Raw genomic sequence first — 24,740 nt, 5'->3', positions numbered from 1 at the left:
GTGTTGGTGCTGACCTTTAAAACCCTAAGGGGCCTCGGCCCAGTATACCCGATTCCTGCAACAGCACAGAAATACATGTGTCTTTTGCTGTGCACCATTTGGCTGACCCGATGGGAGACGTCTGTCACCAACCCGGTGCCCAGAAATCTCCACATAGCCGCGAATGGACCTGTGCCAGTAGCAAAATGCGCCCGGGGGATTTCAGACCCTGACTAGTAGCAATGGTTAAGCCTTCTTCTCCGATCCTCCTTTCAAGTTCCGTAGTTTAACTAAGTGCGGTGTGAAGAAGTCCTCTCTTTTGCCTGCCCAGAATTCTCCCAATATTCAGCTGTTATTCACGGCCTAGGACCCTCGTACCTACGGGACCGCCTCTCCCGGTATGCCCCATGGAGAGCCTCAAGGTCCATAAGTAGCAACACCCTAGAGGTCCCGGGCCCTAAGGAAGTTAGATTAGCTTCAACCAGAGTCAGGGCCTTTTCAACACTGGCTCCAGCCTGGTGGAACGCTCTGCCTCATGAGACCAGGGCCCTGCGGGATCTGATTTCTTTCCGCAGGGCCTGTAAGACAGAGTTGTTCCGCCTGGCCTTTGGCTTGGAGCCAATTTGATTCCCTCCCTCTCTTTCTTTCTTTTTTCCTTTCCTTCTCCTCCTGTGATGAGGCTGCATTTTAATATTTTAATGTTTCAATATTTTAATGTTGTATTTTAATCTTGTTTTTAAGCTGTATTCATTCAACTTGTTTTTATTATTGCTTGTAAGCCGCCCTGAGCCTGGCCTTGGCTGGGGAGGGCGGGGTATAAATAAAAATCATTATTATTATTGTTGTTGTTGTTAAATGTCTAGCCCAGGTTTCCCCAAACTTGGGTCTCTGGCTGTTTTTGGACTACAACTCCCATCATCCCTAGCTAGCAAGTCAGGGGTGATGGGAACTGTAGTCCAAAAACAGCTGAAGACCCAAGTTTGGTGAAACCGTGGTCCAGTGTCAAGTGCAAGGGAGAAAAACATCTCTATCTGCTTTTTCCATGCCACACATAATTTTATACAAGGGTCACCCCACTTACACCCATTAGCCTTGCATACGACTGAGTAGATGATATCTGAAGGCAACCCTGTTTAGGGAAGCTCTTAATGTTTGATGCATTACTGTATTTTAATATTATGTTTGAAGCCGCCCAGAGTGGCTGGGGAAGCCCAGCCAGATGGGCGGGGTATAAATAATAAATTATTATACATTATATTATTATATATATACACAGTATCGGGAAATGGTATAAGAAGATGAATCAGTCATGCAAAACTCTTTCCCCACTGTTTTTTTGCCACTGTTAATGAAAGGGCAGCCCCCCCCCCAAGTCACCTCAGGGTATTCTTGTAAAGAAGCTGGTAAAATGCGGTCTGACTATGCTACCACTCAGTGGATTTGTAACTGGCTGACTGACCGAACCCAAAGGGTGCTCATCAATGGTTCCTCTTCATCCTGGAGAAGAGTGACTAGTGGGGTGCCACAGGGTTCTGTCTTGGGCCCAGTCTTATTCAACATCTTTATCAACGACTTGGATGATGGACTCAAGGGCATCCTGATCAAATTTGCAGATGACACCAAACTGGGAGGGGTGGCTAACACCCCAGAGGACAGGATCACACTTCAAAATGACCTTGACAGATTAGAGAACTGGGCCAAAACAAACAAGATGAATTTTAACAGGGAGAAATGTAAAGTATTGCACTCGGGCAAAAAAAATGAGAGGCGCAAATACAAGATGGGGGACACCTGGCTTGAGAGCAGTACATGTGAAAAGGATCTAGGAGTCTTGGTTGACCACAAACTTGACATGAGCCAACAGTGTGACGCGGCAGCTAAAAAAGCCAATGCAATTCTGGGCTGCATCAATAGGAGTATAGCATCTAGATCAAGGGAAGTAATAGTGCCACTGTATTCTGCTCTGGTCAGACCTCACCTGGAGTACTGTGTCCAGTTCTGGGCACCACAGTTCAAGAAGGACACTGACAAACTGGAACGTGTCCAGAGGAGGGCAACCAAAATGGTCAAAGGCCTGGAAACGATGCCTTATGAGGAACGGCTAAGGGAGCTGGGCATGTTTAGCCTGGAGAAGAGGAGGTTAAGGGGTGATATGATAGGCATGTTTAAATATATAAAAGGATGTCACATAGAGGAGGGAGAAAGGTTGTTTTCTGCTGCTCCAGAGAAGCGGACACGGAGCAATGGAGCCAAACTACAAGAAAGAAGATTCCACCTAAACATTAGGAAGAACTTCCTGACAGTAAGAGCTGTTTGACAGTGGAATTTGCTGCCAAGGAGTGTGGTGGAGTCTCCTACTTTGGAGGTCTTTAAGCAGAGGCTTGACAACCATATGTCAGGAGTGCTCTGATGGTGTTTCCTGCTTGGCAGGGGGTTGGACTCGATGGCCCTTGTGGTCTCTTCCAACTCTATGATTCTATGATTCTATGATTCTATGAAATGGTGAAATAAATGCATTTAAACTGCAAAAAGACACAAGGGTGGCAAAAACAGTCCAAAAAGAGTGGAAAAACTGCTTACAAAAAATTGCACAGAAAGAGCAGGAAAACAGCAAGTGATCCCAGGAGCTTCTGCACCACAGAGCTTTGAGGCCTGTGGAGAGTTGGGAGTTTGAGAAAGGAAAAAGCACTTCTGGTTTTTAAAAGGGGCTCCAGAGGTTTAGAGGGGGTTTAAAGGCTTCTTAGATGGTATTTCCCCACTATGCGTGACTTTCCGCTTGTGTGCAGCACCCCGGGAACGTGGTACCCACAAAACTGAGATGCCATCTTACTTGTGCTGCCTTTTACTCACATTCCCCCAAAACCATTAGTTTTAAACCAGTGTGCCGTGGCACCCTGAGGTGACTTGGGGGGGGGGGCTGCCCTTTCATTAACAGTGGCAAAAAAACAGTGGGGAAAGAGTTTTGCGTGACTGATTCATCTTCTTATACCAGCTTCATCTTCTTATACCAGCTGCACTGGCTCCCAGTGGAGTACAGGATCAGGTTTAAGGTGCTGCTTTTAACCTTCAAAGCCCTATACGGCCTCGTACCTACAGGACCGCCTCTCCTGGTATGTCCCACAGAGGACCTTACGGTCTTCCAACAAAAACATCTTGGAGGTCCCGGGCCACAGGGAGGTTAGGCTGGCCTCAACCAGAGCCAGGGCTTTTTCAGCTGTGGCCCCGGCCTGGTGGAACGCTCTGTCACAAGAGACTAGGGCCCTGCGGGACTTGACATCTTTCTGCAGGGCCTGCAAGACAGAGCTGTTCCACCAGGCCTTTGGCCAGGGCACCAAGCCTTTGGTCTGACCCCCTCCTGCGGGAATCCTCACAGAACTCTAGCCCAATGGTTGCAATTAATCTGATTTGAATTAATTTTATAATGAAATGATTTTAGAAGTGTTTTATCGTTTTACTGTTGTTAGCCGCTCTGAGCCCAGCTTCGGCTGGGGAGGGCGGGATATAATGAAAGTTGTTTATTATTATTATTAATAATAATAATATTAAAATCTTCCCACAGCCAAAAATCCTCCCCAGCTTCAGTAGCTAACAGTTCCTTGGTGTTACACAGAGGGCTTGAGAAACGTAAGATAACAGCAAAGGAGTTTGATGGATGTGTGTGCTCTATATGGAGGGGTATAAAAATAACCCTGAAAGGGTTGAGTGCCTTCTGTGTTTCTCTATCCATCTACCCCCGTCATGCCTCTCCCCAATTCTTCCTAGGCAACCCCCTCCCCTTCTCCTTAACAGTCATCCAGCTTTATGGGGACAGGGAGTAGGTTGCAGGAAATAATAAATTATTATTATTATTATTATTATTATTATTTATTTATACCCCATATTATTTATTTATTTATTTATTCCTGAACAGGGCTGCCTTCAGGTGTCTTTTAAAGATAGGATAGCTGCTTATTTCCTTATGTTCCACATGGCGGGCGCCACTATCGAGAAGGCCCTCTGTCTGGTTCCCTGTAACCTCACTTCTCGTAATGAGGGAACTGCCAGAAGGCCCTCGGAGCTGGATCTCAGCGTCCGGGCTGAACGATGGGGGTGGAGACGCTCCTTCAGGTATACAGGACCGAAGCCATTTAGGCACCCCCCTGCCTCCCAGGCAGATGTTCTTCAGGGTTTTAGGCTTTTCACGAAACCCAAACCCTGGAGATTCCCCCCCCCCCACTGTACTCTGAGGCTGTTTAGGGCTTTAAAGGTCAGCACCAGCACTTTGAACTGTGCTCGGAAACGTACTGGGAGCCAATGCAGATCTCTCAGGACAGGTGTTATGTGGTCCTGGCGGCCACTCACAGTCACCTGTCTAGCTGCCGCTAGGTTGACCGTATCTACATGTATGTGCTGCGCTTTTTGCTTTTCTTCCGTGCAATAACAAGTAGTTCTGCTTCTGATTTTAATCTCGTTTTGCCCTCTCCGTCCCACACCCCTAGTGCACACCATTTTCAGCCAAGGCAGGCTGGGGCTGCGATGTGGCGTTTGTCGGCTCAGCCCCGCACAGCAGCAGCATCGCACAGGTTCCAGTCGAAAAGGGACAGGGCAGAACAGGGAAATACTCCGCTGACGTGTAACTTGACCCCAGTGTAAGTGGCTTCCGCAGGGGAGCCGCAGAAACAATGTGGTTGGTGGTCAAATGAACCATGGACTCAGAAAGGTTGCTACGGCCCTAAACTACAAAGCCCCCAATGTAACCTTGCACATTTGTGGTTTTCCGTAGGGGAAACATGTTGGGACGAGCGTCATTCATTCTCAGAAATGACAGCCTGTGTACATTAAACTGTGTGAAGTTTCCAGAAGCGGCGGCAAGCCGGTTTGCTTACAGCAGGTGCAAGGACACTCGGAAGAACGCTTTCTAAACACAGAGTTTCCGAACTGGACAGAGAGAGACGTTTAGTCTGAACTCTGCTATCGTACTGTGAAGATATGAGGAGAGGGAGTCTGGCAGCTTTTGGGCCGAGCCCGAAGCTTTTAAGTTGAACCTCTTATCAGGACTCCGATTGATTTATGTACAGTCTGTGACCTACGCTTAAGAACGACGGGAAATACTTCTGTCTGTATTCAAACGTTTCCTGCAATTTGTTTCTTACACTCCGTGCTAGACTTGGGACTCCTAAGCGCTTGGAAGCAGTGTGTTTACTTTGCTACAACGGGGCCTGGTACAGTGGTACCATCAAACTTAATCAGGTCCAGGAGTCCGTTCAACTCCCGAAACGGTTCGGAAACCAAGGCGCGGCTTCCGATTGGCTGCAGGAGCTTCCTGCACTCAATCGGAAGCCGCGTCGGACGTTTGGCTTCCGGAAAACATTCGCAAACCGGGACACTCGCTTCTGGGTTTGCGGTGTTCGGGAGCCGATTTGTTCAGGAGCCGATTTGTTTGAGAACCAAGGTACCACTGTACTTGGAAGGGTTTTGGGTTGCCTAGAACAGTGTTTCCCAACCACTGTTCCGCGGCACACTAGTGTGCCGCGAGATGTTGCCTGGTGTGCCGCGAGATGTTGCCTGGAGGGAGGCGGGCGAGTCGGGCGGCGAGAGGCGGGGCGGCGACAGCGAGGAGAGGCCGCCCAGCGCGGGGCTCTCGCCGTCTGCCTGCCTGGCTGCCTGCGAGCTCGGCGGGCAGCGCCTCCGTCCGCAGCGCCCGCCTCGCGGCTCTCATTCCCTGCCAAAGCTCACCCAGCCAAGCCGCGCTCTCCTTCCTGCCTCGCTTTGCTGCCTCCTCCCCCCCCCCAAAGCTTGGAGGTTCCCCGGCAAGGGGGAGGGGAAAAAATTGAAACTTACACTTTCGTGCGTCCCTCCCGGCGTGACGCTGCGCGCTGACGTCACGGGGCTGTAATGGTGGTGTGCCTCGAGATTTTTTTCATCAAACAAGTGTGCCTTTGCCCAAAAAAGGTTGGGAAACACTGGCCTAGAAAAACTCCCAACAGGATGTGGCAAATACAGTGGTGCCCCGCAAGACGAACGCCTCGCGAGACGAAAAACTCGCAAGACGAAAGGTTTTTTCATTTCCGAGTTGCTTCGCAAGACGAATTTCCCTATGGGATTGCTTCGCAAAACGAAGCTTGCCCCCGCACCCCGGACCTCTTTTGAAGCAAGGGGCGGCGGGGAGAAGATCACTTCTCCCCGTTGCCAGCCCCACAATCTCCGGGGACAGAGGGAAAGGCGCGCGTGCGCCTTCCCCTCTGTCCCCGGACCCCTTTTGAACCAAGGGGCGGCAACGGGGAGAAGCAATCTTCTCCCCTCCGCCCCTTGCTTCAAAAGAGGGGACAGAGGGGAAGGTGCGCGGCGCTTCCCCTCTGTCCCCAGACGGTCTCCATAGGAACGCATTGATTGATTTTCAATGCATTCCTATGGGAAACCGTGCTTCGCAAGACGAAAAACTCACAAGAAGAAAAAACTTGTGGAACGAATTAATTTCGTCTTGCGAGGCACCACTGTATCCCAAACCAAACACACACACACACACACCCCAAGGGCAAATCTTCCCGCTGGTCCGCATGTTGATGGCTGGCACGGTTTCGATCAGTTCCCCCCAACCCCCCCCATGGTGGCCGCAAGGGCTGTCACTCACCAGTTTCCTGGAGGCTGCCTGGATGAGCCGCTGCAAGGTGAAGTTGGCCACCTTGTGGGCTGCCAGGATGTGAAGCTGCCCTTTCATGTGGGCCTTATAGAAGGAGAGCAAGGCTTTCCGGTCAGACACTTCCAAGACCTTGTCCAGCACCCGGCTGCAAGTGGCGTCCTTCAGAAACACCAGGAGGGGGCTGAGAGAGAAAGATGTCCCCCAGTCAGAGAAGTCCCAGGCCAGTTCACGCTGCTTCCTTAACCACGTCCCCATCCCCCCGACACCTTGGAAAGTCCCAAAGCCCACCCTCTAGGCCCCCCCAGAGCCAGTAAAAAGGAGGCAAGACAGGAGAAGGAGTAAATTTATTTGTTGGTTTTATTTGCTCCCCATTGGTATTTATTTATTTGATAAAATTATATATATATATACAGCTTGGTTGTCGTCGTTGTTTTTAAAAAACAAACAAACTCATAGTGGTTTACAGGGGAAAAAACAAGGAAATTCAAAAGCTACAAAACTTTCAAAAGTAACTGGAAGTCAACCACAAGCTGAAGAACCAGATTAAAACACAGTGTCGGCATCCTACAATATCTGGGCAGGGTTGCCTGAACAAGACACGCTTTTAGCAGTCCCTGAAAAAAGATACAGAGTTTAGTTTTTAAGTTCATTGTTCTAGCGGAAGGCCGTGACAAACTTGCGGCAACAGCATTAATAACCCACAATGTGCATATGGAAGCTGACATCCACGATGGAAGAGAGAAGATATCAGAGACCGCAACCATCTTAAATCCATCCTAATTTCAGAGTAAACCTCCAAAACAATTTTAAAAGGTGTTTTTCTAACTCCCTTTCCCTGGATATATTTTTGCAGTCGGTGCATAGAGCACCACTGTGTGTGTGTGTGTGTGTGTGTGTGTGTGTGTGTGTGTTAGGAAGCTGTCGATGTCACTCAAAAGAAACCAAATCTGCAACCTGCTTCCTTCACCCTTTCTCCCATTTTATAATCACAATAAATCCGTGAGGTAGGTTAGGCTAAGGGAGAGTGATGAGCTCCTAGGTAGGGCTGGCCAATATCTGGTTTCCAACACTGTGACATATCACCAGCGAAACATCGCAATATACTGATACAGTGGTACCTCGGGTTAAGTACTTAATTCGTTCCGGAGGTCCGTTTTTAACCTGAAACTGTTCTTAACCTGAAGCACCACTTTAGGCAATGGGGCCTCCTGCTGCCGCTGCGCCGCTGAAGCACGATTTCTGTTCTCATCCTGAAGCAAAGTTCTTAACCTGAAGCACTATTTCTGGGTTAGAGGAAGCTGTAACCTGAAATGTCTGTAACCCGAGGTACCACTGTGTATCATGATGGCTGAAAGAAGGATGGAGCTTTGTCAAGGCAAACAGGGGAATGTCCTGTCAATTGCGGGTATTTAGGGGTCTAAAATGCATACATTTTTACTTACCTTTAGCATACTGTTACAACAGTTATTTCACAGCACTGATAATTTTTTTAACCAGCACATTTTCTCTAAAATTAAAGAGTTAGCAGCATAGAGATCAAAGGCAAGGTGAGAAAATGCTCCCTAACAATTCAACTACATTGCTGAACAAGAAAAAAAAAGCCAATTCTGCGTCACACTTTTCGGTATTTCAAGTATAGAGTTTTAGCTGAATGTGCATATACAGCCCACAACACCAGTTATTTGACTGTTTTGTTCGTTTTCTTTCGTAAACCTGGATAAATTTTAACAGAGGGGGGTGGAAAACCTTGTCAAACGAAATTTATATTTTTCGCCAGGAAGATTTGCATTTCGGCGTTCTCCGGCAAGAGAGACGACTTCTGTTTCTGGAGAACGTTGCCGGCCGTACTGAACACACTTTCGGAAGACACACTCGTCCCCGGTATGGCCAAAAACCTCTTTGCGAGCACCTTCAACATTGGGAAGAACGCCTCATTCGTCTTCCACCACATCAGTGGGGAATCATCAAAGTTCACTCTCGGCATCGCCATGTAGCCTTTCAGCTCTTTTTCTGCTTTCAAGACGGACAGCGGTTCAAATCCATCCCCCGAAAGGTCCTCCTCTTCCTCCAAATCGAAAATTTTCGCCAACCCTTCCTTTTTGGGTGTATCAGGCTGAGCGTCTGGCTCTTCAGACAGGCTACCAGCGTGCAAGTCGGCCATCTTTTGTATGGCCTCCTGCCTGACGGCCTCTGGGGACTCCAAGAAACGCAGGCGAAACCTGGGGTCACACAACGAGGCCAGGCCCAAAGTGGTCACCATGGGCCCGTTTTCGTACTTTTCCGACAGCGCGCCCAAAATCTCTTGTTTAATGTCCTGCAAGAGCGTGCTGTCTCCCTCCTCGGGCTGGAGACGCTTCTTAATTTGCCTATAGAGAGGAAGAACGGAGGAGGCTGTGACGCAGCTGCTCCCGCTGAGGGTCGTTGTGATGTCTTCCAGGAGGGTAGCTGCAGAGACAAAGTCCTGCACAGCCGAGACGTCGCAGCCTTCCAGCATCAAATGCTTTTTGGACGGGTAATCCATCAGCATCTTGCAAACCGGGAGCTGGTTTTCGAGAAACCTCCGGCAGAGCTTAAGCACGCTCCACCATTTTGTGGGGCAAGCGCTGGGCAAGCTCACTTTCTCCATTTGAAGCAGCTCCTGGGCTTTGCCAAGGTCTCGTCTCATCTTCCAGCTGTGGCAAATGGTGTTCTGCAGGCTTTTCAGCCTGACGATCGCCCTCCGCAGCGGCGTCAGGTTCAAAGCTCGGCCGACGCCGGTGTTGATGTTCTGGGCAAAGCAAGAGATGTACTCCAAGCCCAGCTGCCGGACCGCTTTCAGAATGGCGCCGTTATCGTCCGTCGTGCTGCAAAATATGTTCTTCACGTCTATGTCCCATTCCGACAACGTGTCTGCCAGCATCTCGCAGAGGTTGTCGGAGGTGTGGTCCTTCAGAAAGTGCTTGCAGCCCAAAAAAGCGTTGATCAGTTTCCACTCGTCGGAAATGAAATGGACAGTCACGGCCAAAAACGGGGTGCCTCCTACCGACGTCCAGCAATCGGTAGTGATGACCAGCTCGCTCTCCTTCACCCGACCAATTTCCCTCCTCATTTTCTCCACCGTGTCGTTGTACAGCGTCGGAACGCCTTTGGTTGCAAAGTATTTTTTGCTGGGCAACTGGTACCTTGGGTTCAGGGTGTTGACCATTTGGATAAATTTTGGGTGGTCTACTATGTTGTAAGACTGCATGCAGGTAGCCAGGTATTCCGTGATGGCCTGGCTACAAGATCGGGGGGTCTCAAAACCGAGCGGCTGAAAATCCAAAAGCGTTTTTTGCCGTTTCCTAGGAATTTCCGCGGTGGTTTTGGCAGGCTCGGAGGCGCTGACCGCTGCTGCTGCTGCAGCTGGAGGGTCGTCGGCACTGTTACATGAATGATCGGAAACGCCCGCCAATGAAGACGGCAGCTCCTTAAATTTCTGGGGGTGGTGCAGCTTGAGGTGGCTAGTGAGATTGGTGGTGTTTCCGCCCTTCACCGATACGGAATGCAAACATATTTTACAAATGGCGATATTGTGAACCACCACGCGGTCGCTTTCGTCAGCAGGCAAGCCAAAATGCATCCAAACTGGACTTTTGGTTTTGGGCTTGCCTACCAGATGGTGGTATTCGGGGCGTTCCAAAGTACGTCGATGAGTCATAGTGAACGCAATTAATCTGGGAAAATATTGAACAAAAGTAAAAAATCTAAACTGGACGCACATAATTCTATGGAAATTAACTCAACGATAGCACGCTTCAACAGCACCACTGAAGATTTAATGTTCTGTGCGGTTTGGGGGGCAAATTTAAAATTTATGAAAGTGGTCAATATAGTAAAAATGTTAAACTTGCATGTGATTAACAATTAGTAATTTACTAGTGTCAAGTTGCATCTGCTTCGCCACCAGGGTGAATAAAAATCAATTATTATTATTATTATTTTAAATCAGATTATTATTTTCTTTATCGGATATTTTCAAATCAAAATTGAATTTTTTAAAATAAAATGCTTTTGGAGGAAAAAATCTTTCTAAAGGTAGTTTTCCAATCAAGTTACATTATGGTCCAAAAGCAATATATTCATCAGGAAATAAGGATTTTTAAAAAGTTTCTCATGTGTCTTAAAAGTCAATTTTTTTAAAAAAACTGTTTAACCACATCAGTTAACAAACATTGATACATATGCTAAAATGTTATTGTTTTAGTTAAATAAATGGTTTAAACTTATTAAGGAAATTATTATCTATTTATCTTTCTCCTTCCAATAAAGTACAGCAGAAAAGTTGTCCAAATATAAGCAGTTAACTTATTAAACCTCACAATAATCTCATAATTATCGGTCTGTGTATTTCTGATAATATAACTAGATCACTGATTTTTTATGTAACTGTAAAAACTACTCTACAAATTTATTATTCCAAAAATGAAACTTTCCTCTGGTTGTAGATATTAAGATGATACCAGCAAGAATGAACCATTCAGTAAAAAAAATAAAATGATGTAAATCAAGTCTTACTGACTAGTGATTTAAATCGATTTGATTTAAATCAAATCCACCCTGTTCCCCACTCAGAGGGCCAGGTGAGTAAGTCCCACTATGTTCAACTAAATCTACCATACTTCTACTTTCCCAGGAGTAAGCCCCATTGAATTTAGCAGGGCTTGCTTCTGAGAAGACATGCATTTGCTCCCACTGCTTACCAACAAACACCTTCCATATCGTTCTCGCCTCTCAACTACCCAGCCTCCCATTTCAGCACAAGGCAGCCAGATCAACCTTCTCCCCCCCTCCATCTCCCCCCATTGTGACACAGAAGGCCCCCCAAAAAACCCTCGCCCCACCAATCTCTCCCCCTCAATCAAAGGGGGAGAAGGAGGGAGGACAAGGAATCCAAGATATAGCCTCCTTTAAATAAGAATAATAATAAAACCTGCCTTTTTAATACGGGGGGGGGAGCTATTTAAGGGGAACCAACAACGTAAACATGACCAGCAAATAAAAATAAGAACATTTCTCCCCCCCCCCCCTTTTCATTCTCACCAGCGGGGGTGGAAAGGAAGAAAAATGGAGGAAGATAACAACGACAAAAGTATAGGGTTGTGTGAACAAATGTGTGAGAAAGCAAAGGGGGTGAGGACAGGGCTGGATTTAGGTTTGATGAGGCCCTAAGCTACTGAAGGAAACAGGGCCCTTTATATGTCCAGCTTTCCTTTGTCGCTGTTTTTTTTCTGTTAAATATATGCTATATGGTCATTTACGGACCACATAGGTATCTCAATCCAGTGATATTTTGGGAGCAGGCTAGCAGGCGGGGCCCATGACTTACATCAGGCATAGGCAAACTCACCCCTCCAGATGTTTTGGGACTACAACTCCCATCATCCCTGACCACTGGTCCTGTTAGCTAGGGATGATGGGAGTTGTAGTCCCAAAACATCTTGAGGGCAGAGTTTGGGGATGCCTGGCTTACATCAGAGGAGCCTTCATAACATAAAGCACAATTGCTGTATGTAGGTTTTGTTTTATGCCTTATATTTTGGAAATGTATGTTGTTGTTATTTTCCTTTAATTTTTTTTTGGGGGGGGGGCCCATAAGAGAGTGGGGCCCTAAGCTATAGCTTGTTTAGCTTATACGTAAATCCGGCACTGGGTGAAGGGGAAATTGGGGAGAGATGAAAGGTAAGGAGGAGAAAATGGGGAGGGAGACAGGCAATTCCACATATGCTCACAAAGGAAAGAGGCACCAACACCTAGACAAAAGCGCACAAAAACAAATGCAGATGGGGAAAGCGTTAGCACAGGGAGACAAAGGCACACATATACAAGAGGGAAGAAGGGAGGAAAGAGGCTTAAACAACAGGGCATGGGTTTTTGTTTAACTCAGAAGCAGATACCGTATTTTTTGCACCATAACACTCACTTTTTTCCTCCTAGAAAGTAAGGGGAAATGTCTGTGCGTGTTATGGAGCGAATGCCTGCGGGTGGCGGGGGGGATCTGCTGCAGTCGTGAGCAGAGGATCCATGGTTCCCCTTCCTTCCCTCCTCCGTGGTTACAAAGCATGGATCCACATGGATCCTCAGGATTTTTGCATTGGGCTACTCCAAACTCACTGTCAGTTCACATGTCTGTGGTCACAGCATGAACCACAAAAATCATATATCCACTATTTCGTTTAGAATAATTTTTTTCTTGTTTTCCTCCTCTAAAAACTATGTGCGTGTTATGGTCTGGTGCGTGTTATAGAGCGAAAAATACGGTAACCCCCATTCATTTTTTTCACGGGAGAAAGGAAGGGGGGAACAGGAACCCCAGCAAGAAGCCTGGAGCCAAATCAGCTGGCATTTCCCTCAACCACCAACCAGATTGGCACCTTTCCTATACAGTGGTCCCTTGGTTCTCAAACGCCTTGGTTCTCAAACATCTTGGAACCCAAACACTGCAAGCCAAGAAGTAAGTGTTCCTGTTTGCGAACTTTTTTCGGAAGCCGAGCATGCTCCGTTTTGAGTGTTACACGTCCGCTTTGAGTGCCACACTTCCGTTTTGAGTGTTACGCTGAGGTCTGTCTGTTTTTGCTATTTATTTTGCGTTTTCGCGGCTCTTTTTTGTGTGACTGTGTGGAACCCAGCTCAGCTGCTGACTGATTGTGTGACTGCAGGACATTGTTTAGTGCTTTAATTTTATGGAACGATGGTTTCGTTAGATTGTAACATTCATGTTCAATGTCTTTTTTAGGGGTTGTTTTTAAAAAAGTCTGGAACAGATTAATCCGTTTCGCATTACTTTCTATGGGAAAGCGCGCCTTGGTTTTGGAACGCTTTGGTTTTGGAACGGACTTCCAGAACGGATCAAGTTTGAGAACCAAGGTACCACTGTACTTAAAGCAAGACCCGCATGGCGTCCGAGGGCAGTTCTTGGCAGCTGCTTTCGTCAGCGCCTGCTCTTGTGGTTCGCTGTCCCCTGCAGGAGGCAGGGGAGAGGAGAGCCAGAAGAGTTGGCAGGGGCTGCAGGAATAGAGAGAAGCGTTGGCTGGCTTTCCCCGCATCGCGATTTTTGCATAGCGCACACAGGCGATATATCGCAGGGTCCAATATCATGAAACCGTTATCCCAATGAAGACTTCAAACCAGTTTTGGGAGATATAGAGGGCAAGGCCCTCTAACCACTACACCACGCTGCCCAGAGAACCGACAGCGAACAACAGGAGGTGCTGGTGGGTAATATTTCGTAGTTGCAATCTGGACAATCACAACATGCCCCTGAAAGTTTACTTCTTTTTAAATGGAGTCCCCGCAAGTTTGGTAGAAGGCAAGACACCTCCACTCCAACCCAGCCAGATGGGCAGGGTATGAATAATGAAATTATCATTATTATCTAGTGGGTGCAGCAGTAAAACTGCTCGCATGTTTGCAGAACTAAGCAGGGCCCGGTATGGTTTCAAATTGGAAGGGGGACTACGGGGCAAGATGCCAGAATTGTTAGGAGTTGGACTAGATGATCCTTGCGACCCTTCCAAGTCTACGATTCTGTAATTCTATTATCCTGTGTTCTAAATCCACCCAGAACAGCAGCGGCAGCTTCCAAACGAAATCACAGGCAGGATTTGAAATTTGAGCAACGCGAAGATATATGAACTAGAGGAACATATATTAGATGAAATGCAGAATATTATGAGGCATACCAAAGGGATGGGTATAAAAACAGCATGGACGGCAAGGTGGGAAGTCAAATTATAAGAGAAATGTGTAACAGATTTGAAATTCATTGGTTAAAGTTATGAAAATCGAATAGAAATCTCTTTAAAAAGGAACAGCAGCAGCAGCTTCCAAGTCTCCTCCCACCATCACCGCCCCCACTGCCCACAGCCAATCAGAGCGCTTACCTCTGCCCAGGAGACACATTGCGGGAGCTCAGGTAGCCAATCATCGAGTGGCACAGCTCTGAGCAGTCCGCTGGCAGCTTCTGGTGCAAGACCTCCAGCGCCACCTGGAGGCAGAGGCTGAAATACTTGTTGGTGATGAAACCTGGGGAGGGAAAGAAGATTTCGGAGGGAGACGTTTAGCTGCTAAACTTCAGCAAGGAGAAACTGCAGGTGGGGGCGCCACCCGTCACCCACATCTGACATCCGTGTCCCTTGTTACAACGAGTAAGAAGAGCAGGATGAAAAGTACTACCGTATTTCTCGCTCTATAAGACGCACCAGATCACAAGACGCACCTAGTTTTTGGAGGAGGAAAACAAGAAAAAAAATATTCTGAATCTCAGAAGCCAGAACAGCAAGAGGGATCGCTGCGCAGTGAAGTAAGCAATCCCTCTTGCTGTTCTGGCTTCTGGGATAGCTGCGCAGCCTGCATTCGCTCCATAAGACGCACACACACTTCCCCTTACTTTTTAGGAGGGAAAAAGTGAGTCTTATAGAGCAAAAAATACGGAAAATGAGAATAGTAATAATTGCAATGCAACTAGATGCCCCAAGAGCAAAAGGCAAAGTTACATCATATAAGGAGTACAGCCCATCTCACGCCAACGTTCTTCAGCTCCCTCAAACACGTCTGTTCATTTTTGCAAACGTAATCTGGGGTCTCGTCTTTTGAGACCAAGGTTTTGCACTCTGATCTATGCATGCAGACCATGATAAGGCAAAAAGAGGCCCGCAGCAGTAGAACAGACTTAAAATGACTTCACAAAGTAAGTTGGAGACGGGAGGAGAGAAAGGCGGAAGAAAATCACATTTTGGAACGCCCCTTTGCATTTTCAATCCTGCAATCAGAAACGAGGCACAGGCTCTCTTCCCTTGTGGGTTTTGTGGCTGCTTGTCATGTATGATCTAGCCAAGATTCCTGCGTTGCAGAGGGTTGGGCTGGATGACCCTCAGGGGTCCCTTCCAACTTGACGATCAACAATGAAAGAATGAAAGAACAACGGCCCCTCATCTCTCTCTCCTTTCCCCCAATTGTACTTTCCTTCGCTTATTTGTTTGTTTCGTAACACAAGAAAATCTATAATAAAAAACTATTTTTTTGAAAAAGAGAGAATTGCACACAGACCCCATCCACAGCATGGAAGTGGTACAGTCCACTGTATCTCCCCCAAGACCCTCTCCCCCCCCCCATTTTCTAAAGCTGATGGAAGTGTCCGTCAGATCCAACAGCCCCTCCTCCCTCCAGGAGTCCCCGGGTTGAGCTGGATTCGCATTGGCAGCAGGCGGCGCAGCCTCACTTGGAATGTGCTCCTGAAAGCTCCCTTTGAATTCGCCCAGGAGGGACTGGAAGGTTTCTGGGACCTCAAATTCCGAAGGCCCATCGCTCTCCAGTTTAGCCTTTTTGGCCCTGGAGAAAGAAGACCCTGGAGGGAGGAGAGAGAAAGAGAGAAATGTTCATGAGAGAGAGAAAAAATTGTCAGGGGAAGGAAGATAGTTGATATTAAAACACCCTCAAGGCCCTCCTTTCCGAGTGTTGCAAATGTTCTCCCCTATATCATCGTTGGAAGGATTGTGATAAACTGAGCACATTTTGTCATGTATGGTGGAAATGCCCTTTTTCCGGAATTTAATGTTGACAGAAATGATGCACGCCACTAAAAAACACACAGTTTGCTGCCCAAAACCAAATGCTAATGAATGAATGAATGAATGTTTTCGATGATACAAATGTAGATATATTGTCAAAAGAACCGGCCTTATGCACGACCTTGGCAGCTCAAATAATTATTGCAACTCAGCGGAAAGAAGTTCAAAAATCTTACACCGCATGTTTGGCACCACTCACTCTGGGATACGGCTATAATGGTGAAAATTACACATAATTTTACATGATTTGGCATAACAAATATATCGGAACCATCATTTTTAAGTCAACCATCGTCACAAGCCTGGAAGACTTTGAACCACGCTTGACAATGAAATAATATTAACATTCTTCCTTTAAGTCGCACCTTTTTCATAACTTAATGATTTGCTAGTTACCCCATATGTAACTGTACTTATTCTACACGCCTATGCTAGTTTTATTTATTTTTATTTATTGCATACAATTTATACACCGCTTTATTGAAAAAAACCCAACAATAACCAACCTCACAGCCGTCTTAAAAAAGATAAAACGATGAAATTTAAAACAACAATTTAATACTTCCGAAAAGCTAAAACAACAATAGACTGAAAACAGACAAAAATTCGCTTCAACTGGGGAGGCTTGCCGAAACAAAAATGTGTCAAAAGAGTGGGTTGTTTTTTTTTTAAAAAAAGTATTCATTTCCATCTGTTGCTTTAATTTCTCTATCCATTTTTTATACATTATAAAACAAAATTTAAAAAATGGCATTGATTTTCCGGAGGGTTTGTTTTGCTTAGTTATGACGTTGCATATTTTTCATTTTTGTGCTGCAAACGGCCCCGCGATCTTTGGGTGAAGGGTGGGGTATAAAATTAACAGATAAAATAAAATAAATAGCGAGCCTGCACTCACCTGACCCCGGGAGTCCCCGTCCCCCGTCCGACCTGACCCGGACCCCTCCGAGCACCTGCAGCAGCGTCCGCACCACGAAGCTGGCGTGGGTATCCAGGGCAAAGGTGGGCAGATCCTCCTGCACGGCCCTCGCCAGCTCCACCACCTGGTCCTCCAGCTCCTCAGCATCCTCCGCTCCCTCCGAAATCAGGACCGGGGCTCTGAGCAGGGCGGCCTCCAGGATGTGAGCCCCGCAGGGGTGGCAGGCGGCCAGGCGCAGAGCGGGAAGGTAGGCCCGTAGCAGGCGGCTCAGGCTGGGCGCAGAGGCGGAAGGGAGGAGGGCCTGGAGGAGCAGAGAGCCGGCTGTGTCCAGGGCCAGAGGGAGGGCCACGGCTTCCGCCTCCACCAGGACGTTGCTGACAAAGAGGGCTGGGGGGGGGGGGAAGAAAGGCAAGGGAACGTCACGTCAGTTCTGTGTCCAGGGCAGCTGTCTGCCAGCTCCATCTGGGACGCAGGATGAGACCCTCCCTGCCCGCAGACTGTCTTGCCAGAGTAGAGCAAGTACTGTTTTAAGGGGACAGGGGGCAGGCGGGTGTGGGGGACTCCCTGGTCCGGAATGGGGAAACTGTGCCCCCGAAGGACCAGGTGCACAGCCTGGGAGTCATTTTGGACTCACCGCTGTCCATGGAAGCGCAGGTCAATTCTGTGTCCAGGGCAGCTGTCTACCAGCTCCATCTGGGACGCAGGATGAGACCCTCCCTGCCCAAAGACTGTCGCGTCAGAGTGGTGCATGCTCTGGTTATCTCCCACTTGACTACTGAAATGCGCTCTACGTGGGGCTTTGAAGGTAACCTGGAAACTACAACTAATCCAGAATGCAGCAACCAGACTGGTGACTGGGAATAGCCGCCGAGACCATATAACACCGGTCCTGAAAGACTTACATTGACTCCCAGTACGTTTCCGAGCACAATTCCAAGTGTTGGTGTTGACCTTTAAAGCCCTAAACGGCCTCGGCCCAGTATACCTGAAGGAGCGTCTCCACCCCCATCGTTCAGCCCGGACACTGAGCTCCAGCTCTGAGGGCCTTCTGGCGGTTCCCTCCCTGCGAGAAGTGAGGTTGCAGGGAACCAGGCAGAGGGACTTCTCAGTGGTGGCGCCTGCCCTGTGGAACGCCCTCCCATCAGATGACCCTCCCCCCCCCCCGGCCACCCAGCCCCCGTGAAGGTCAGCCCACCTCCTTCTAAAGGAGCCTGTTCTGCTACTCTGACCTTCAGAAAATTATTTCAACCCAGCCGTCATCAGGCGTTTCGTACTACAACTCCCATCAGCCCCCCCCATCAGTGTGCACTGGCTGCAGCTGATGGGAGTTGTAGTTCCATCACCAGCCTTCCATCCTGGGATGAGGTAGCATTCAGCCGGGTGATATAGAAGAAAGCCAAGCCATTTGTCTCTATGGCAACAGAGCTCGCTCTCTGAAGATGCTATTGATTGTACATAGCTGCAGGGGCGGAGATTGCCTTATCAAAGGAAATACTGTTTTAAGGGGACAGGGGGCAGGCGGGTGTGGGGGACTCCCTGGTCCTGAATGGGGGAACTGTGTCCCTGAAGGACCAGGTGCGCAACCTGGGAGTCATTTTAGACTCACCGCTGTCCATGGAGGCGCAGGTCAATTCTGTGTTCAGGGCAGCTGTCTACCAGCTCCACCTGGTACACAGGATGAGACCCTCCCTGCCCACAGACTGTCTTGCCAGAGTGGTGCATGTTCTGGTTATCTCCCGCTTGGACTACTGCAATGCGCTCTACGTGGGGCTATCTTTGAAGGTGACCCGGAAACTACAACTAATCCAGAATGCGGCAGCTAGACTGGTGTCTGGGAGTGGCTGCCAAGACCACATAACACCGGTCCTGAAAGACCTACATTGGCTCCCAGTACGTTTCCGAGCACAATTCAAAGTGTTGGTGCTGACCTTGAAAGCCCTAAACGGCCTCAGCTCAGTATACCTGAAGGAGCGTCTCCACCCCCATCGTTTAGCCCGGACACTGAGCTCCAGCTCCGAGGGCCTTCTGGTGGTTCCCTCCCTATGAGAAGTGAGGTTGCAGGGAACCAGGCAGAGGGCCTTCTCGGTGGTGGCGCCTGCTGTGTGGAATGCCCTCCCATCAGATGTCATGGAGATAAGCAACTGTCTGACTTTTAGAAGACATCTGAAGGCAGCCCTGATTAGGGAAGTTTTTAATGTTTGAAATTTTATCATGTTTTTCATAGCCTGTTGGGAGCTGCCCAGAGTAGCTGAGGAAACCTAGCCAGATGGGTGAGGCATAAATAAATTATTATTATTATTAAAGAAAAAGAACAGAAATAGTAGTATTTTTCACTCTGGGGGCCACTCTCCCTACTGAGCAACCTTTTGAGGGCCACTTGCTGGCGGTGGGCGGGGCCAAAGGGAAATGTGGGCAGAGCAATGGCCGTCACCATTTGTTTGTAGAGCAAGGCTAGCTGCTACACGCACTTCTCTATTTTCCTAGAAAATAAGAGCTGAAGGACACTCAAGGAGAGTGTGGAGCAGGCCCAGAGAGGGATATGCCCTGGGGAGAAAGCCAAGGGCCAGACAGAGAGGGCTGCAGGGCCACATTCGGCCCCTTTTTCTTGGATTCCCCACTCCTAGTCTCTGGGTTGGGCCTGAACTGCCAGAATGAATAAATGGAGTTGGCAGCTGTGTTGGTACAATGACGCAGAAGCATTGCACTTAAAAAATCAAGCACAGTGGTACCTCGGAAGTCGAACGGAATCCATTCAGGAAGTCCGTTTGACTTCCAAACTGTTCAGAAACGAAAGCGTGGCTTCTGATTAGCTGCAGGAAGCAGCTCCGTCAGACGTTCGGGTTCCAAAGAACGTTCGCAAACCAGAACACTCACTTCCGGGTTTGCAGCGTCCGAGTACCAAGGCGTTCAGGATCCAAGGTACAACTGTAGACCCAAACTGAATTATCCCGTCAGCCAGGAAGGCTGTTGGGTGGGCTTGCGCTACTCATCTTCTCACACAGGGTTTGTTTTTTTTGCCCACCGCTCCTCCAAGGAGCTGAAGGTGACATAGAAAGCTGTCCCCTAATTGATTTGATCCTCACAACAACCCTGTGAGGCAAGTTAGGCTGAGGGACAGTGACTAGCAGAACATTCCTGTTGAGATACGACAGGCCCTCACTGCCTGCACTTTCCAGAAACTACCGAAGACAGTGTTGTTCAGGCAGGCCTGCTCAGCTGGATAAATTCGTCTTCCCCACAAGAGGTTTTATTTTATTATTTTTATTTGTTATATCTGTATATCTGTTGGCTTTGTGTTGTTAGCCATCTTCTATATAAGCCATTTTGAGATGGTAGTTTAGGTGGCGATGAATGAATCAATGGCAATAATAATAGTAGTACAGTAGTATTTTTAACATGACTTCTAAGAGGCTAAGGGGCCTGCACTGCCATGCTAGCCACAGTGGAAAGGAAATCCCTCTGCTGCAGGCAGAATCAAAAATACTAGAATTTTAGCAGGCTAGCAAAATAAATGTTGACGACTAAGCAACTTGCATGGGCTTATTTACACGGCTGCCCATCAACGCCTCCTGCTCTTAGCTCACATAACCCAATGAACATCTGCAGCTTTGGGAACACCCACCCAGGTCCTTTACCTCTTTACAAGACCCAACACAAGAAGCGGTTCAGTCACACTAGTAGCCACACGGCCCAGAAAAGCCGTATGCAGACAAACGCCGGCTCCCTTGGCCTGAAAGCGGGGATGAGTGCCACACCCCACAGTCGAATTTGACTGGACTGTCCAGGGGTCCTTTACCTTTTCATATACAGTGGTGCCTCGCAAGACGAAATTAATTCGTTCCGCAAGTTTTTTCTTCTTGCGGGTTTTTCGTCTTGCGAAGCACGGTTTCCCATAGGAATGCCTTGAAAATCAATCAATGCGTTCCTATGGAGACCGTCCGGGGACAGAGGGGACCTGTTTTAAAGCAAGGGAAGGGGCAGCGGGGAGAATCGTTGCCGCTCCTTGGTTCAAAAGGGGTCCGGGGACAGAGGGGAAGGCGCGCGCGCGCCATCCCCTCTGTCCCCGGAGATTGCGGGGCTGGCAACGGGGAGAAGCGATCTTCTCCCCGCCGCCCCTTGCTTCAAAAGAGGTCCGGGGGCAAGCTTCGTTTTGCGAAGCAAGCCCATAGGGAAATTCGTCTTGCGAAGCAACTCGAAAACGAAAAAACCTTTCGTCTTGCGAGTTTTTCGTCTCGTGAGGCGTTCGTCTTGCGGGGCACCACTGTACGTACAGTGGTGCCCCGCAAGACGAATGCCTCGCAAGACGGAAAACTCGCTAGACAAAAGTTTTCCGTTTTGGAGGTGCTTCGCAAAACGAATCTCCTATGGGCTTGCTTCGCAAGACGACAATGTCTTGCGAGTTCCTACTGGTTTTTTTCCCTCCCCCCCCCTTTTTCTAAGCCGCTAAGCCGCTTATCAGCTGATCCGATCAGCAGATAAGCCGCTAATAGCGCTAATCCGCTAATCCGTCAATGGGCTTGCTTTGCAAGACAAAAAAACCGCTAGACGAAGAGAATCACAGAACGGATTCTTTTCGTCTTGCGAGGCACCACTGTAAACCCCCACCATGTCTCCACCTGCTTTCCCCATCATCACTCCCAACCTGCATCTCCCAAAACATCTCACCTTTCTCCTCATCAGAGTCAAACCCGGATTTCAATGTCTCGTGAGCCCGACGGAAATACTCGGCTGCCGCAGGCTCCAGTTTGGGCAGCGGTTCCCTCTTGCTTTCCTTGGGCCCCCCCTCCTGGGTTGAGGAAGTGGGATCTCTCTTGTTTTCCTTGGGGGCCTCCTCCTGGCTTGAGGAAGCAGGCTCTCTCTTCTTTTCCTTGGGGGCCTCCTCCTGGGTTAAGGAGGCAGGCTCTCTCTTGTTTTCCTTGGGCCGCCCCTCCTTGGATGAGGAGGCAGGCAAGGTTCGTTTCCTCTCTTCCTTCTTCTGGGCTCCTTTTTGTGGTTGGGGAGGGACCCCCATAGCTGCAGGTGAGCGGGGGCGTCTCAACACACAAACCTGTCTGCAGTCAGGAAATCAACAGTTATTTAACTGGGGAGGTTTATCCACTACGCTTGGAGATCAGGCGCAAATTAAAACCCTGGTTAAGATAAAAAGAAGAATTGCAAGTGTGGCCTAGTGGTTAACTGTCAGATCAAGACTAGGGGGAATGAAAAGGTCCGCCATGTGGCCATCTCTCGCCTTAGCCTATAGCCTACCTCTCAGGGTTGTTATGAAGATGGGGTGAGAGGAAGAAAAAGAGCACATATTCTGCTCTTGAGTTTCCTAGAGGGAGCGTAACGGCGAAGATGAAATCGTTTTTTTAAAAATCTCAGAAGTTTCAATTAAAAAAAAACAGATCCAAAGACATTTGGTGAGGGTGAAGAGAAGAAATAAAATGGCATGTGCTCTTGTTGCATCACAGGGTCCCTTTAAGGGCACATTCGCACCACACATTTAGGGCACTATGATACCCCTTTAGGCAGTCATGGCTTCTCCCAAAGGACCCTGGGAGCTGGAGTTTGTTGAGGGTGCTGAGAGCAAACCATTTTCCAGAGGGGGTTTAACAGTCAAACCCTCTTTGACAGGTAGGGTCAGAAATTATTATTATTATTATTATTATTATTATTATTATTATTATTATTATTATTATTATCTGTACCCCACCCATCTGGCTGGGTTTCCCAGCAACAGAGTGGCCTCCTAACCACGTTCAGCTCCCTGGACAAACTACACCTCCCAGAATGCTTTGGGAGGGGGAAGCCATGAGTGTTTCAGGGTTAAATGCCTGGTGTGGATATGGCTCGACTATTGCAGAATCACAGAACTGTGTGGAGTTGGAAGGGGACCCCGAGGGTCATCCAGTCCAACCCCACGCCCCGCAATTCAGGAATCTCAACTAGATCATACATGACAGGCGGCCACCCAGCCTCTGTTTAAAGGCCTCCAATGCTATTGCCTGGAAAGTAGATATTTAATTTTTTTTAACTTAATAAAAAGTGATTTAGAAGAAGAAGAAGAAACCTCCACGGAAGGAAAGTCCACCGCCCTATCCCGCCCTAGGAGCACAGTAAACATCACCTGTTGAGCTTCTGACTGCAACGCAGCTGAAAACTCAGGGAGAAAACCATCACTTTAAAAAAATAAAATGAATAAAAAAATAAAAACAACTCAGCATTGATATAATGGGAAGATCAAGGACTCGCCTTCTCCTGCTGCTGCGACCGGGTTTTTAAGCAGCAAAGGTGGGCAGCGGCTCGGCGGGGAACAAGCACCCGCCGCCGGCCCTCCTTCCTGAGGGGACACCAGGGCCGGGCAAAAAACGACGCATGGCGCCTGCCCGCTGCCTCCCAGCATGCCCCGCGCGCCGCCCCACCCGGCCGCCCCCAGCTCGCGGCCCCACAATGCAACGCGGGCAGGAAGCCGGAAGGGAGGGAAGGAGGGCTGCTCCGTCCCAGCATGCCCCGAGCGACGGAGCCCGCCTCCCATCCCAGAATGCCCCGCGCGTCGCTTTTAAACCTCACCCCCACCCCCCCCATGACGGGATTCCCAGGCGCTTTCTTTTCCTTTTCCCCGCCCCACTGCGTTGATTGACGGGAGCGGCGCTGGAGGGCGCGCGAGGGAAGGGACGGTTAAAAACACAATACTGTACGGCAAAATAAACCCAAGAAATCTCTAATAAAAATACGTTAAAAAAATAAATACATAGCAGGATTGTCTCAAGCGCACGCGCAGCCAGACATAATCCCAAAGAGAAATGAACCTGTCAATCATTATTTCCTCATACTGTATTTATTTATTTATTTATTTATTTATTAAACGTATGGGTCGCTTTCCCCCCCCCCTTTCCCAAAAGTAACTCAAAGCAAACCTAAGAGCAGTAAATAAACGACACGTACCGTGCCTTCATGGATCACTGCCTTGCCATGGCGAAGGGGCTTGAATAACTCAGAGAAGCTATGAGCCATGCCGTGCAGGGCCACCCAAGATGGACAGGTCATAGGGGAGAGTTTTGACCAAACGTGATCCACCTGGAGCAGGAATCGGCGAGCCACTCCAGTATCCCTGTGTGATAGGAATTTTATGGTCTTAGATATATAGTAATGTTCATAACTGCACATACATAGATCAGCACAGGAAGACCAACCTGGAACCATTTTGATTCCTAAACTGACCAAATCCTTTCTCTGCAAGGTTAAAAATGGGAAAGCCTCCCCATTGTCTCTTCCTTCACAAATCCTGTCTTAATCTGTGTTTGAATAAGGTGTGAGCCTGTGACCTGGCCCAGGAAATAAGTATTTTACCACTACAAAAGAATGGTCAGGCTCCCCAGAAAATCCAATCAAGTAACCTGCTAGACAGGAGATAAACAAGGACAAGAGAAAAACAACATTTAAATTTATGTGATGTAGGTGGGATGTATCTGAGGGGTGGTCTTAGGTTACACCCCTTCTGTGATGTATGCATAATGTTTCTGGGGGTGGTCTTGATCTAGAGAATGGGAATTTCAAAAGTCTTTATAAGGCCTTGCAGGCCATTGTTCTGGGTCCTCTTCCTCTCCTGCGTGTGAGGGGAGCACCCTGTTGCAACAGATCAATAAAGATCAGGCTT

At 48.3% G+C, this 24,740-nt stretch overlaps 2 protein-coding genes across 6 annotated transcripts in view; both read right to left on the bottom strand.

Annotated features, from left to right (window-relative positions):
- The window catches only part of NOP9 (NOP9 nucleolar protein), a 33,810-nt gene extending 10,292 nt beyond the window's left edge, over positions 1-23,518 (bottom strand). Inside the window, exons 1-6 of one of the 5 annotated variants that reach the window (XM_081167771.1) lie at positions 23,211-23,505; positions 21,767-22,152; positions 17,081-17,488; positions 15,834-15,959; positions 14,497-14,638; positions 6,590-6,779 (exon numbers count right to left, since the gene is read on the bottom strand). In XM_081167771.1, the coding sequence (XP_081023897.1) occupies positions 6,590-6,779; positions 14,497-14,638; positions 15,834-15,959; positions 17,081-17,488; positions 21,767-22,152; positions 23,211-23,260 (1,302 nt within the window). In that variant the 5' untranslated portion in view covers positions 23,261-23,505. Of the gene's footprint in view, positions 1-6,589; positions 6,780-6,937; positions 10,291-14,496; positions 14,639-15,833; positions 15,960-17,080; positions 17,489-21,766; positions 22,153-23,210 lie in introns of those variants that run through there. The other 4 variants (XM_081167768.1, XM_081167769.1, XM_081167770.1 and 1 more) reach the window with 4 other exon arrangements.
- Positions 1-24,301, bottom strand: part of LOC308572205 (uncharacterized protein) — a 132,673-nt gene extending 108,372 nt beyond the window's left edge. Inside the window, exon 1 of the mRNA XM_081168182.1 lies at positions 24,253-24,301. Within this exon, the coding sequence (XP_081024308.1) occupies positions 24,253-24,286 (34 nt within the window). The 5' untranslated portion in view covers positions 24,287-24,301. The remainder of the gene's footprint in view (positions 1-24,252) is intronic.
- Positions 24,302-24,740: the final 439 nt, after the last annotated feature.

This window comes from Podarcis bocagei (assembly GCF_964188305.1).
Source record: "Podarcis bocagei genome assembly, chromosome: 13".
NCBI lineage: Eukaryota > Metazoa > Chordata > Lepidosauria > Squamata > Lacertidae > Podarcis > Podarcis bocagei.
Note: the sequence above shows the minus strand (reverse complement) of the source record. Positions and strands in the feature narration are given on the sequence as shown.